Genomic DNA, 12,178 nt, shown 5'->3' on the forward strand with positions numbered 1-12,178 from the left:
TCCTTTGCTTTTTGCTTCTCTTCTTTTCACAGCTATTTGTAAGCCCTCCTCAGACAGCCATTTTGCTTTTTTGCATTTCTTTTCCATGGGGATGGTCTTGATCCCTGTCTCCTGTACAATGTCACAAACCTCCGTCCGAGGTCAGGGGCGGTGGCCGATAGGAGCAACTGCACGTCCAAGGAGTAGCAGCTGCGTGGGCGCAGGAGGGCTGAGAGGAGCTACTCCACATTCAAGGTCAGGAGGGGCGACTCATCCAAGGTAAGGAGCAGCAGCTTCGCTTTGCTGGAGCAGCCATGAAGAGATACCCCCACGTCCAAGGTAAGAGAAACCCAAGTAAGATGGTAGGTGTTGTGAGAGGGCATCAGAGGGCAGACACACTGAAACCATAATCACAGAAAACTAGCCAATCTGATCACACGGACCACAGCCTTATCTAACTCAGTGAAACTAACCCATGCCATATGGGGCCACCCAAGACGGACGGGTCATGGTGGAGAGGTCTATAGAATGTGGTCCACTGGAGAAGGGAATGGCAAACCACTTCAGTATTCTTGCCTTGAGAACCCCATGAACAGTATGAAAAGGCAAAATGATAGGATACTGAAAGCGGAACTCCCCAGGTCGGTAAGTGCCCAATATGCTACTGGAGATCAGTGGAGAAATAACATCAGAAAAAATGAAGGGATTGAGCCATAGCAAAAACAATACCCAGTTGTGGATGTGACTGGTGACAGAAGCAAGGTCTGATGCTGTAAAGAGCAATATTGCATAGGAACCTGGAATGTCAGGTCCATGAATCAAGGCAAGTGGTCAAACAGGAGATGGCAAGAGTGAACGTCGACATTCTAGGAATCAGCGAACTAAAACGGACTGGAATGGGTGAATTTAACTCATATGACTATTATATCTACTACTGTGGGCAGGAATCCCTTAGAAGAAATGTAATGGCCATCATGGTCAACAAAAGAGTTCGAAATGCAGTACTTGGATGTGATCTCAAAAACGACAGAATGATCTCTGTTCATTTCCAAGGCAAACCATTCAATATGACAGTAATCCAAGTCTATGCCCCGACCAGTAGTGCTGAAGAAGCTGAAGCTGAACAGTTCTATGAAGACTTACAAGACCTTTTAGAACTAACACCCAAAAAAGATGTCCTTTTCATTATAGGGGACTGGAATGCAAAAGTAGGCAGTCAAGAAACACCTGGAGTAACAGGCAAATGTGGCCTTGGAGTACAGAATGAAGCAGGGCAAAGGCTAATAGAGTTTTGCCAAGAGAACACACTGGTCATAGCAAACACCCTCTTCCAACAACACAAGAGAAGACTTTACACATGGACATCACCAGATGGTCAACACCAAAATCAGATTGATTATATTCTTTGCAGCCAAAGATGGAGAAGCTCTATACAGTCAGCAAAAACAAGACTGGGAGCTGACTGTGGCTCAGATCATGAACTCCTTATTGCCAAATTCAGAATTAAATTGAAGAAAGTAGGGAAAACCACTAGACCATTCAGGTATGACCTAAACCAAGCAAAAATCTTAAAAGTTATTATAATTATATGACATATGTTCAAGAAAGTAGAGATACAGAAAAAACTTCTGGAGATGAAAAATATATCTGAGATTTCAAAAAAAATAGTAAATGGGATAAACAGAGAACTTACACCGTGGCCCAATGGTTAGGATTCTGTGCTTCACTGCAAGAGGCAGGGGTGGGGGAATGAAGATCCCACATACTACACAGTGTGACCAAAAACAAAAAGCTGAACAGTAGATTAGACACCACAGAAGAAAAGGTCAATGAATTGAAGATATAACAATAAAAAGTATCCAAAATGAAACAACAACAAAAACAGAGGGAAAAAAATGAACAAATATATGGATGTTAATTAGCAGGAGCACACTGAAAGATGACTAAGCATTTTTAAACAGTTTGTAAACCGTCAAGAAAGAGATTTTAAACCTTTTGCTTTTATATTTTCTCAATTACAAACTACTTTTAACATAAACTGCAATGCTATAAATACATTTAAAATAAATTTTATAAATTTATAAGGAAATACTTTTAATATTAGAATTTAAATAACTTTAAAACACTTTATTTTTATATACTATTTATTTTAATTAATTTTCTTTTTTTTTTTTTGCCATGAGGATTGTGGACTCTTAGTTCCCCAACCAGGGATTGAACCCCCAGAGAACTCTCAGTTTTACTTTATTTTTAATTGTGGTAAAACACACATAGAATAAAATTTACTATCTTAACCATTTTTTAAGTATATAGTTCAGTAGTGTAAAGTGCATTCACAGTTATGCAATCAATCTCTTGAATTCTTTTCATCTTGCAAAACTAAAATTCCATACCCATTAAACAATTCCCAGTCCACCCTCCCCCAGCCTCTGGCAACCACTGTATAAGGAAAGAACAAATCTGGACCATACTGGACCTGTTTCTTTTACTTTAACCTTTGTATTCTACTGCTGCTGCTGCTGCTAAGTCGCTTCAGTCGTGTCCGACTCTGTGCGACCCCATAGACGGCAGCCCACCAGGCTCCCCTGTCCCTGGGATTCTCCAGGCAAGAACACTGGAGTGGGTTGCCATTTCCTTCTTCAATGCGTGAAAGTGAAAAGTGAAAGTGAAGTCGCTCAGTCTTGTCCGACTCTTCTCGACCCCATGGACTGTAGCCTATCAGGCTCCTCCGTCCATGGGATTTTCCAGGCAAGAGTACTGGAGTGGGGTGCCATTGCCTTCTCCTTTTGTATTCTACTACTTTTGCTATAAGTTAAAAATGTCATGGGAATTCCCTGGCTGTCCAGTGATTAGGACTCTGCTTTCATTGCTGAGGGCACAGGTTCAATCCCTGGTCAGGAAACTAAGATCCCACAAACTGTGCCATGTGGCAAATAAACAATGTTACCTATATCCTGAAATAGACACAATATTTCATCCTCTAGGCTCTGACTTTTAAAGATATAAATCTTTTCTATTCATATAGAGATAAAAAGTTTCAGAACAAAATATACAAATAGCTCATACAGCTCAATGACAAAAAACAAACTAACCCAACTGGGCCTGCAGGGCCCATAAGAGTCTGCAGGGTCTTGAGCACCTCCCCTGCTGACAACCTGGGGTCTGGAAGTGGAGTGGGAGTCTGAGCTGCCTCTCAGGCTCCAGGTGGCCCCTGGGGAGATTCGTCCCGCTGTGAGCCCAGGCTGGCAGCAAGGCAGCCCAGGCTGCCCAAGGCTGGCAGCCCTCACCCCAATCCACTGCCATTGCAATAGCAGCCCAACCCTTTGGGTCTGGAAACTGGGGCAAAAGGTGGGAGGTCCACACCTGTGGTCCCCAGTGGGGACTCTGATTCATGCTCCCTACTCAGGATGCAGTGCCCAGGCTTCCTCCTCCTTGCCCTCCTCACTCTGCTGGTGCTCACTTCAGAGGTGGCCAAAAAGAAAGACAAAGTAAAGATGGAAGGCCCAGGGAGCGAGTGCATGGAGTGGACCTGGAGGCCCTGCAACCTCAGCATCAAAGACTGTGGTGTCAGTTGCTGCCAGGGCACCTATAGGGTCCAGACTCTGTGCATCTGGTGCCAGGTGCCCATATGTACTGGAAGAAGGAAGGAGGAGTTTGAAGCCTACTGCAAGTACAAGTTTGAGACCTTGTGGGGGGATGTGATGGGGGCATGGACACTAGAGCCCGCCACCCTGAAGGAGGCACAGTACAATGCTGAGTGCCATTAGACCATCCATGTGACCAAGTCCTGCACTCCCAAGACCAAAGCCAAGGCCAAAGCCAAGAAAGTGAAGGGAAAGGGCTAGCAGCCAGGCTTGGATGCAAAAGAGCCCCTGGATTTACTGGGAGCCCCAGCCCACACCCTCCCTCCACAGGCCCAAGATGATACCCATCAGCACCTTTTGCCTCCTAGTAAGCTTTATCAATCATGCCCTGCTTCATCCCTTCACTCACTCACACCCACCCCAAGTGTCCAAAGTGGGGAAGGACAAGGGATTCTGGGCAGCTTGCACATCCCCCAAAGGGATCTGATTTCCCTGGACCCACTTCTCTTTCCTTAGTGATGCCATTACTAAGAATTAAATAAAGTAAGGGTCCTCCCCCCATCCCCCACCAATGAAAACTTTTCTCTTAATTAAAAAAAAAACAACAACAAAGTGTTAGTTGCTCAGTCGTGTCCAACTCTTTGGGACCCCATGGACTGTAGCCTGCTAGGCTCCTCTGTCTAAGCAGAGGACCTAAATAGACGTTTCTCCAAAGAAGACATATAGATGGTCAATAGGCATTTGAAAAGATGCTCAACATCTCTATTAGAGAAATGCAAATCAAAACTACAATGAAGGAACTTCCCTGGTGGTTCAGTGGTTAAGAATCTGCCTGCCAATGCAGGGGACATGGGTTGGATTCAATTCCTGGTCTAGGAATATTTCACATACACAGGGCAACTGAGCCTGAGTGCCACAACTCCTGAAGCCTGTGTGCTCTAGAGCCCATGCTCTGCAACAAGACAAGCCACCGAAAGGAGAAACCTGAACACCACAGTTAGAGAGTAGTCCCTGCTTGCTGCTTACTAGAGAAAGGCCACATACAGCAATGAAGACCCACTGCAGCCAAAAATACATTTTAAAAAATTAAAAAAACCAACAACCTACAATGAGGTACCACACCACACCAGTCAGAATGGCCATCATTAAAAAGGCTACAAATAACAAATGCTGGAGAGAGTATGGCAGAAAGGGAACCCTCCTACACTGTTGGTGGGAATGTAAATTGGTGCAGCCACTATGGAAAGCAGTATGGAGGTGAGTTTGAGCAAAATCCGGAAGATAGTGAAGGACAGGGAAGCCTTCATAGTGCAGCCACTATGGAAAGCAGGATGGACAAGAGTTTGAGCCAAATCTGGGAGACAGTTAAGGACAGGAAGCCTAGCGTGCTGCAGTCCACTGGGGTCACAAAGACACGACTTAGTGACGGAACCACGACAACACTGGAGGTTCCTTAAAAAATTAAAAGTAGAGTTGCCATACAATCCAGCAATCCCACTCCTGAGCATATATCCAGAGAAAATTCTAATTTGAAAAGACGCATGCACCCCAATGTTCAAAGTTGCATTATTTGCGCTAGCCAAGACATGGTGTGTTGACTCATGGACTACAGCCCACCAGGCTCCTTTGTCCATGGAATTCTCCAGGCAAGAATATTGGAGTGGGTTGCCATTCCCCTCTCAAAGGGATCTTCCTGACCCAGGGATTGAACCTGGGTCTCCTGAATTGCAGGCAGATTCTTTACCATCTGAGCCACCAGGAAGGTCCAAGCTTCTGAAGCCCGAGACATGGAAGCAGGCTAAATGCCCATCAACAGATGAATGGATAAAGAAAACGTAGTGTATATATGGAATACTGCTCAGCATCCCCTCAAAATGAAATAGTGCCATTAGCAGTAACATGGATGGACCTAGAGATTATCATACTAAGTGACGTAAGTCAGAAAGAGAAAAACAAGGGAATTCCCAGGTGATCCAGTGGTTAGGACCCAGCACTTTCAATGCCAAGGGCCTGAATTCAATCTCTGGTCAGGGAACTAAGATCCCACATGGTGTGGCCAAATATTAAAAATAAAAAAATTGAGACTTCCCTGGTAGTCCAGTGGTAATGAATCTGCCTGCCAATGAAGGGAACCATGGGTTCAATCCCTGGTCTGGGAAGATTCCACAAGCCATGCGGCATCTAAGCCTACTGCCACAACTACTGAGCCTGAGTTCTAGAGCCAACAAGCCGCAACTACTGACAAAACATAGAGACAGAAGGTAGCACAAACTGTGTTACTGTCTAAGCTTGTACTGCTTGCCACACCCCAGGTCAATAAATCAAGAGACAAGTTGTTGGGGCAAGGAATAGTGACTTTATTCAGAAAGCCAGCAGACTGAAAAGATAGTGGGCTACTGTCCCGAAGACCCACTTTCTCCAAGTTGTAATTCAAGCTTCTTCTGAAAGACAGGGGGTGTGGTTGGTCACTGCAAACTTCTTGGTGGCAGAATCCTTTGTTCTTGCAACTGTCCACATAGGTCTGGTTACAGTTTTCCTATAAACCTCTGACAAGGCAAATGTTATTTTGTTTATCCATTCATCCCTTGATGAACATTAGGGTTTTCAATATCTTTTGGCTATTGTGAATAATGCTGTCATGAACTTGGATATATAAACATCTCTTTCAGATGCTGCTTTCAATTTTTTTAGTTTTATACCCAGAAGTGGAGTTGTTGGATCATAATATATGATAACTCTATTTATGGTTTTTTTTTTTTTTTTTGAGTAGTCCCCAGCTATTTTCCAAAGAGACCAAACCATTTAACTTTCCCACCAACAGTGTATCAGATCAGATCAGTCACTCAGTCGTGTCCGACTCTTTGCGACCCCATGAATTGCAGCACGCCAGGCCTCCCTGTCCATCACCAACTCCCAGAGTTCACTGAGACTGATGTCCATCGAGTCAGTGATGCCATCCAGCCATCTCATCCTCTGTCGTCCCCTTCTCCTCTTGCCCCCAATCCCTCCCAGCATCAGAGTCTTTTCCAATGAGTCAACTCTTCGCATGAGGTGGCCAAAGTACTGGAGTTTCAGCTTTAGCATCATTCCTTCCAAAGAAATCCCAGGGCTGATCTCCTTCAGAATGGACTGGTTGGATCTCCTTGCAGTCCAAGGGACTCTCAAGAGTCTTCTCCAACACCACAGTTCAAAAGTATCAATTCTTTGTCGCTCAGCCTTCTTCACAGTCCAACTCTCACATCCAGATATGACCACAGGAAAAACCATAGCCTTGACTAGACAAACCTTTGTTGGCAAAGTAATGTCTCTGCTTTTGAATATGCTATCTAGGTTGGTCATAACTTTCCTTCCAAGGAGTAAGCGTCTTTTAATTTCATGGCTGCAGTCACCATCTGCAGTGATTCCAACAGTGTATAAAATTTCCAATTTCCATATATCCTTGCCAACACTTGTTATTTTCTGGTTTGGTTTTTTTTTCCGCCCCCCAGGAATTGAACCCAGGCTATAGCAGTGAAAGTGTGGAATCCTAACTACTAGACCACCAGAGAACTCCCCTTGTTTTTCTTTTTTTATAGTAGCCATTCTAGTGGGTGTTAGGTGGTACTTCATTCTGGCTTTGATTTGCATTTCCCAAAAGATTACTGATGCTCAGTATCTTTTAATGTACTTATTGATTATTTGGATATCTTCTTTGGAGAAATGTCTATTCAAAGTCCTTTGCTCACTTTTAAATTGGGTTGTTAATATTAAAACACATTTATCTGGCTATTTAATCTATGAGGTTACAACAATCTTGAGAAAATCAAAATTTAAAAATTGACAGTAAAAAGAATATTTATCTTGAGACATCATATAAATTTTACAATTACCCTGTATGTAACAATTTCTTCATATTAAAAAGTAAAATAATAATAGTGGTTATGGTGCTCATCTTATCCTTTTCTCTATCTTTAATTGGATGTTACTCTTGGCCTTGAGACAACACATGTCTTACAATTTTTAAAATCAAATATATGCAAAGGATATATCTCAATGTAAGAATTTCTATATTATTTACATAATGTTAAGAATTTTTGTCAGAATGGATATTAAATCTTATTAAATGTGTTTCCAGTAATATTTGGAGACTGACATGACTTTTCTCCTTCAGCACATTGTAATGAATTATTCTAAAAGCTTTTCTAATGCTGAGTCATTGTTGCATTTCCAGTACAAAACACTTGATCATGGTGATTATTCATTTTTCTAATGTGATACCAGATTCTATTTGATGATGTGAGTTTTCACTCCCACCAGCATTATATTTAGTATAAGTTCACTAGAGTCCTGAGAATGGGCTGAAGGTAAAATATTTTCTCCCTGGGTTTTTACCAGTCTCATCTTGTGCCACTAAGCCTTGAATGGTGTTTCCAATTGTCCTCCTTCCAGAGGGGGCAGGGGATGGGGAGGATTTTGCAGCTCCTTAACTGAAAAGAAGGTCTGTGTGTGAGCATCTTTCACATTCATACATTGTCCTCTATTATCTTTTTATTTATGTTGAGAGTGTGGAAGGTGGTGGGTGGGAAAAGGAGGGATGGGAAGGCTTCACTGTTTTGAAATGAGAGTTTCCTTTTACTTTCTTCTATTGTCTCTGACAGCTTTGGATCTGGAGGCCTGACCACTAGGCCATTGGCTAACTGAAGGTAAAGCCTAAAGATGGTAGATGATCCCCAAGTCACAGACGTTTTGTCTCTGGAAAACTGCCTTCTTCAAAGAGGACATAGGAGGATATGAATTGGTTATTAGTTTCTGAATTTTGCCAAATAAAGTAGAATCTAAAAAAAACCCCATGTGAGTTATATACTTTTCAATGTAGACTGTACCTCACAATAGTAGGCATAATGTTAGCTGTCAGTTTTTCATATATGCCCTTTATCAGATTAAAGTTTCTTTCTATTCCTAGTCTGCTGCTGATTTTTTTTTATAAATGGATATTGGATTTTGTCAAATCTTTTTCTGCATGCATCTACTGAAATGATTGAGTGAGTTTTTTTCTTTTATCCTACTATTAATAATACAGACAACTGGGTTCATTGCCTTTTGAATATGAAACCAAACTTGCATTTATGGGATACACTATACTTGGTTTATATTTTAAAGCTGAGATTCTTAACCTAGGACTTTGACAAACATAGATACTTCATAGGTGGTTCTCATGGGTTGATGAACTCCCTGATGTTATATGCAAACTTCTGTGTGAATATGCTAATGGTAGATTGTCACCAAAGATAGTCACTAACCATTTATTCCATCCCTGTTGGTACATGCTATGTCTCCCATCAAGAGGTGGAGTCTAAGCTCACTCAGTCTAAAGCCCACAAGCCACAACTACTGAATCTGTGTGCCGCAACTACTGAAGCCTGTGCGCCCTAAAGCCCGTTCAACGTGAGTAGCCCTTGCTTACAGCAACTAGAGAAAGCCTGTGCAAAGTAATGAAGACCTGCTGCAGTCAAAAATAAATAAATAAACAAAAAGATCAAGGATTAGTTACATAGGGTCCAGTGAGCTGATGAATACAGTCATAAAAAAAAAAAGTGGGCTCTATTCCTCTCCGCTTATAACTCAGTCGGACTTATGACTGCTTTGACTAATAGAATGTGACAGAAGAGAAGCTATGACGGATCTAGGTCAAGCCCTTAAGAAGTCTGGCAGCTTGTTTTTGTTCAGAGAGGTCATGTGGAAAAAAAAACAGGACACCCCATCCAACAGCAAACATAAAGACCCCAAACAAACATAAAGACCCCAAACATGGGAATGTGAACATCATAAGCAGTCCAGCCCCTGCTAAAATCCCAGCTGGATGCAACTATTACATGAGTTAGCCAGATGACAGACACCATGTGGAACAGAACTGTCCATAACTCAGTTAATCATAAGAAATAATAAGTGATTTTTATTTTAAGTCGATAAGTTTTGCGGTAGTTTGTTACACAGCAATACATATCTGAAACTGCTTACCCACACATCTGGAGAGAAAACATCAGTTCAGTTCAGTCGCTCAGAAAACATAGTTTTTTATCAGATCCTCCAAAACAGTTAAAACCACTAGAGGAATGAAAGAGTGAGTATTCTTTAGGAAACACCTGGTAATTTTTCTTTTCTTTTTCCAGTGTTTTTGATAGATATTAGCAGCAATGTGCTTAAGATTATAATCTTTTGCCCTGTATTAGTAGATGATAACTACTGAATTTGGCAATTAAATGAAAGGTCATATGCTTTACAATCTAATGCAAATGACAACCTAAAGTGAAAAGTGAGAAAACTTATGGGACCATCCCTCCTCTATTCTGAAACAAGTTCAAGGGCTACTTTAAAGTTCTTCAAAACGCCTTACCAAAAAACATACATATGAACATGTGGAGTAATACACACAAAAATTATATGCAGAGGAGTGAACAAAAGCAAACCAAAGTTCTATATCATAAAGTATAGTAAAAATATATTTGCATACATAAACCAGCTGAATGTATTCAACTGTAATCATAACTAGTGTACCCATGGTGGGAAGTGAGTGTGATTTGAAACTGAGCTACAACCTACCTGGGTAGAATCTGGGTAAAAATTGACTGAGACATAGGGCATGGTTTGCATCTGATAACTGAGATGGGATAGAGAAGAGGGTTAGAAGGAGAATGGTAATATTGTGGACAACTAGTTCCTATCAAATAAGATAATATGGGAAAGAGAAGCTGCTGCTGTTGCTGCTTAGTCACTTAGTCATGTCTGACTCTTTGTGACCCCATGGACCTTAGCCTGCCAGGCTCCTCTGTCCATGGGATTCTCCAGGCAAGAATACTGGAGTGGGTTGCCATTTCCTTTTCCAGGGGATCTTCCCAACTCAGGGATCAAACCCGGGTCTCCCACATTGCCAGCAGATTCTTTACCACTGGGCCACCACGGGAGAAGCTAACCCTAGAAAAAGAAACTTGAAAAGATCAGGCAAGGTACCCAGAGAGTTCAAAGAGAATACATCAGGGACCCAGGCAAGGCTTGCTAGGCAGACAGTCTGGCTCCCGTGTTAGGCATTATTTAGGAAAACAACAGCTAGATGTTTCATCAAGTGTCCAGGATATTGAGAAGGCCAAGACATCCAAGGTCTGACCTACAGATGAAAGACAAACCCAGGATTCTGGGTGGCGTTCATAGAAATCCTTGCTGCAGCATATTACAGAAGGAATGACACAGCCCAGTGACAATATACAAGAGAATATACCAAATGAGTTAATACTGGAACTCATGGGAAAAACTTTGATGAAGCAAACAACAGAAAACAAGAACCAAAGAAGCTGATCAATTGTAATGCCATACTAGAAAGACTAGAGCAACAAGCAGATGAGAAGATGAAGCGAGTGTTAGAAAAATGAGTGCAGCCAAGATGGGTTGTACTAGAAAAGATTTCTCATGAGGTTTCAGTCATGCTGTTGGCCAGGGCTGCAGTCTAATCTGAAGACTCACCTGAAGGAGGATTCTTTTCCAAGCTCACTCCCATCATTGTTGGCAAAATTCAGTACCTAGACAGTTATTCAATCGAGGGCATCAGATCCTTGCCTCTTGGCTAGAGACCTCCTGCGTGCAGTTTCTTGACACATGGACCTCTTCAAAGGGCAGCATAACATGGCAACTGGCTTCCTTCAGAGTAAATTAGCAAGAGAGCAAAAGAGAAAAAAAAAGAGAGAGCGAGCAAAAAAGAGCCCTCAAAGTAGAACCCAAAGTCTTTTTCCAATCTAATCTCAGAAACAACACCTTATTACTTTTGCTGCAGTCTGTTAGGAGTGACTCACTAGGTCCAGCCTATAGTCAAGGGGAAAACATTACATAAGAATATGACTCCTAGAAAGAGGGGTACAATGGGGAACCCACCTTAGAAGCTGTGTATTATATTATGCAGTTCTAAAAACTCTATCTCTATATTTAATTGTCACAGATGTCAAATTTCTGATAGGGAGGATCTGACTGGACCAGTTTGGGTTAGGATTTCTCCTGTGGGTCAGTTAGCCTTGGCTAGATGGGACAAGATCATGTAATAAATTTTATTATTGTTAGATATTTCTAGAGAATAGGAAATGTTAAAGGCTTTCTAGTTAAATGAAAGGCTTGTTACAAAGATACACTATCAAGTTATTATTACAACTATATAAAAACTAAAAAGATTACTTGAGATTTAGTATTGGGAAATCAAGCTAAGGAATGTTTTCACTCAGTCTCATTGATGATTGGCTTATTCTCTAGAGCTAAAGGGAGACAGTGAGCCATAATTTTATCACCTGCCAATACAATTTAATGGAACAATTTAGACACATCTTGCCTGAGTCAAATCAGAGACTCAGAATTATGAGGGAAGTAGTGGGGGAAAGAACAAAGAAAACAGTAAATACGGTAGAAATAAGACCAACAAGAAAAGAAATTCTTAAGGAAAAATTCACCTGTTGCCCTTGAAAGTCAAGGTATCTCAAAGGTAAATAGAACACAAACTTTGCTGACATTGATGCAGTGTTTACATAAAGGCAAATAACTTAAGGTAGGCTCTGAGTATCATTGTCTTGCATCAGTTGTCTTATTTTTAAAGTTATTCTGTA

General features: G+C 41.6%; 1 protein-coding gene across 1 annotated transcript; it reads left to right on the forward strand.

Moving 5' to 3' along the window:
* Positions 1 to 3,371: 3,371 nt before the first annotated feature.
* LOC132345266 (midkine-like) lies at positions 3,372 to 4,214 on the forward strand. The gene has a single exon (XM_059886902.1). It carries the CDS (start codon positions 3,387 to 3,389, stop codon positions 3,744 to 3,746), a length of 360 nt encoding a protein of 119 aa, XP_059742885.1. The 5' UTR covers positions 3,372 to 3,386; the 3' UTR covers positions 3,747 to 4,214.
* The last annotated feature ends 7,964 nt before the right edge of the window (positions 4,215 to 12,178 follow it).

This window comes from Bos taurus, chromosome 5 (assembly GCF_002263795.3).
Source record: "Bos taurus isolate L1 Dominette 01449 registration number 42190680 breed Hereford chromosome 5, ARS-UCD2.0, whole genome shotgun sequence".
Lineage (NCBI taxonomy): Eukaryota > Metazoa > Chordata > Mammalia > Artiodactyla > Bovidae > Bos > Bos taurus.

Excerpts from the sequence above, each read along its gene's own strand:
- LOC132345266 (XM_059886902.1), top strand. The coding sequence starts at position 3,387 with ATGCAGTGCCCAGGCTTCCTCCTCCTTGCCCTCCTCACTCTGCTGGTG.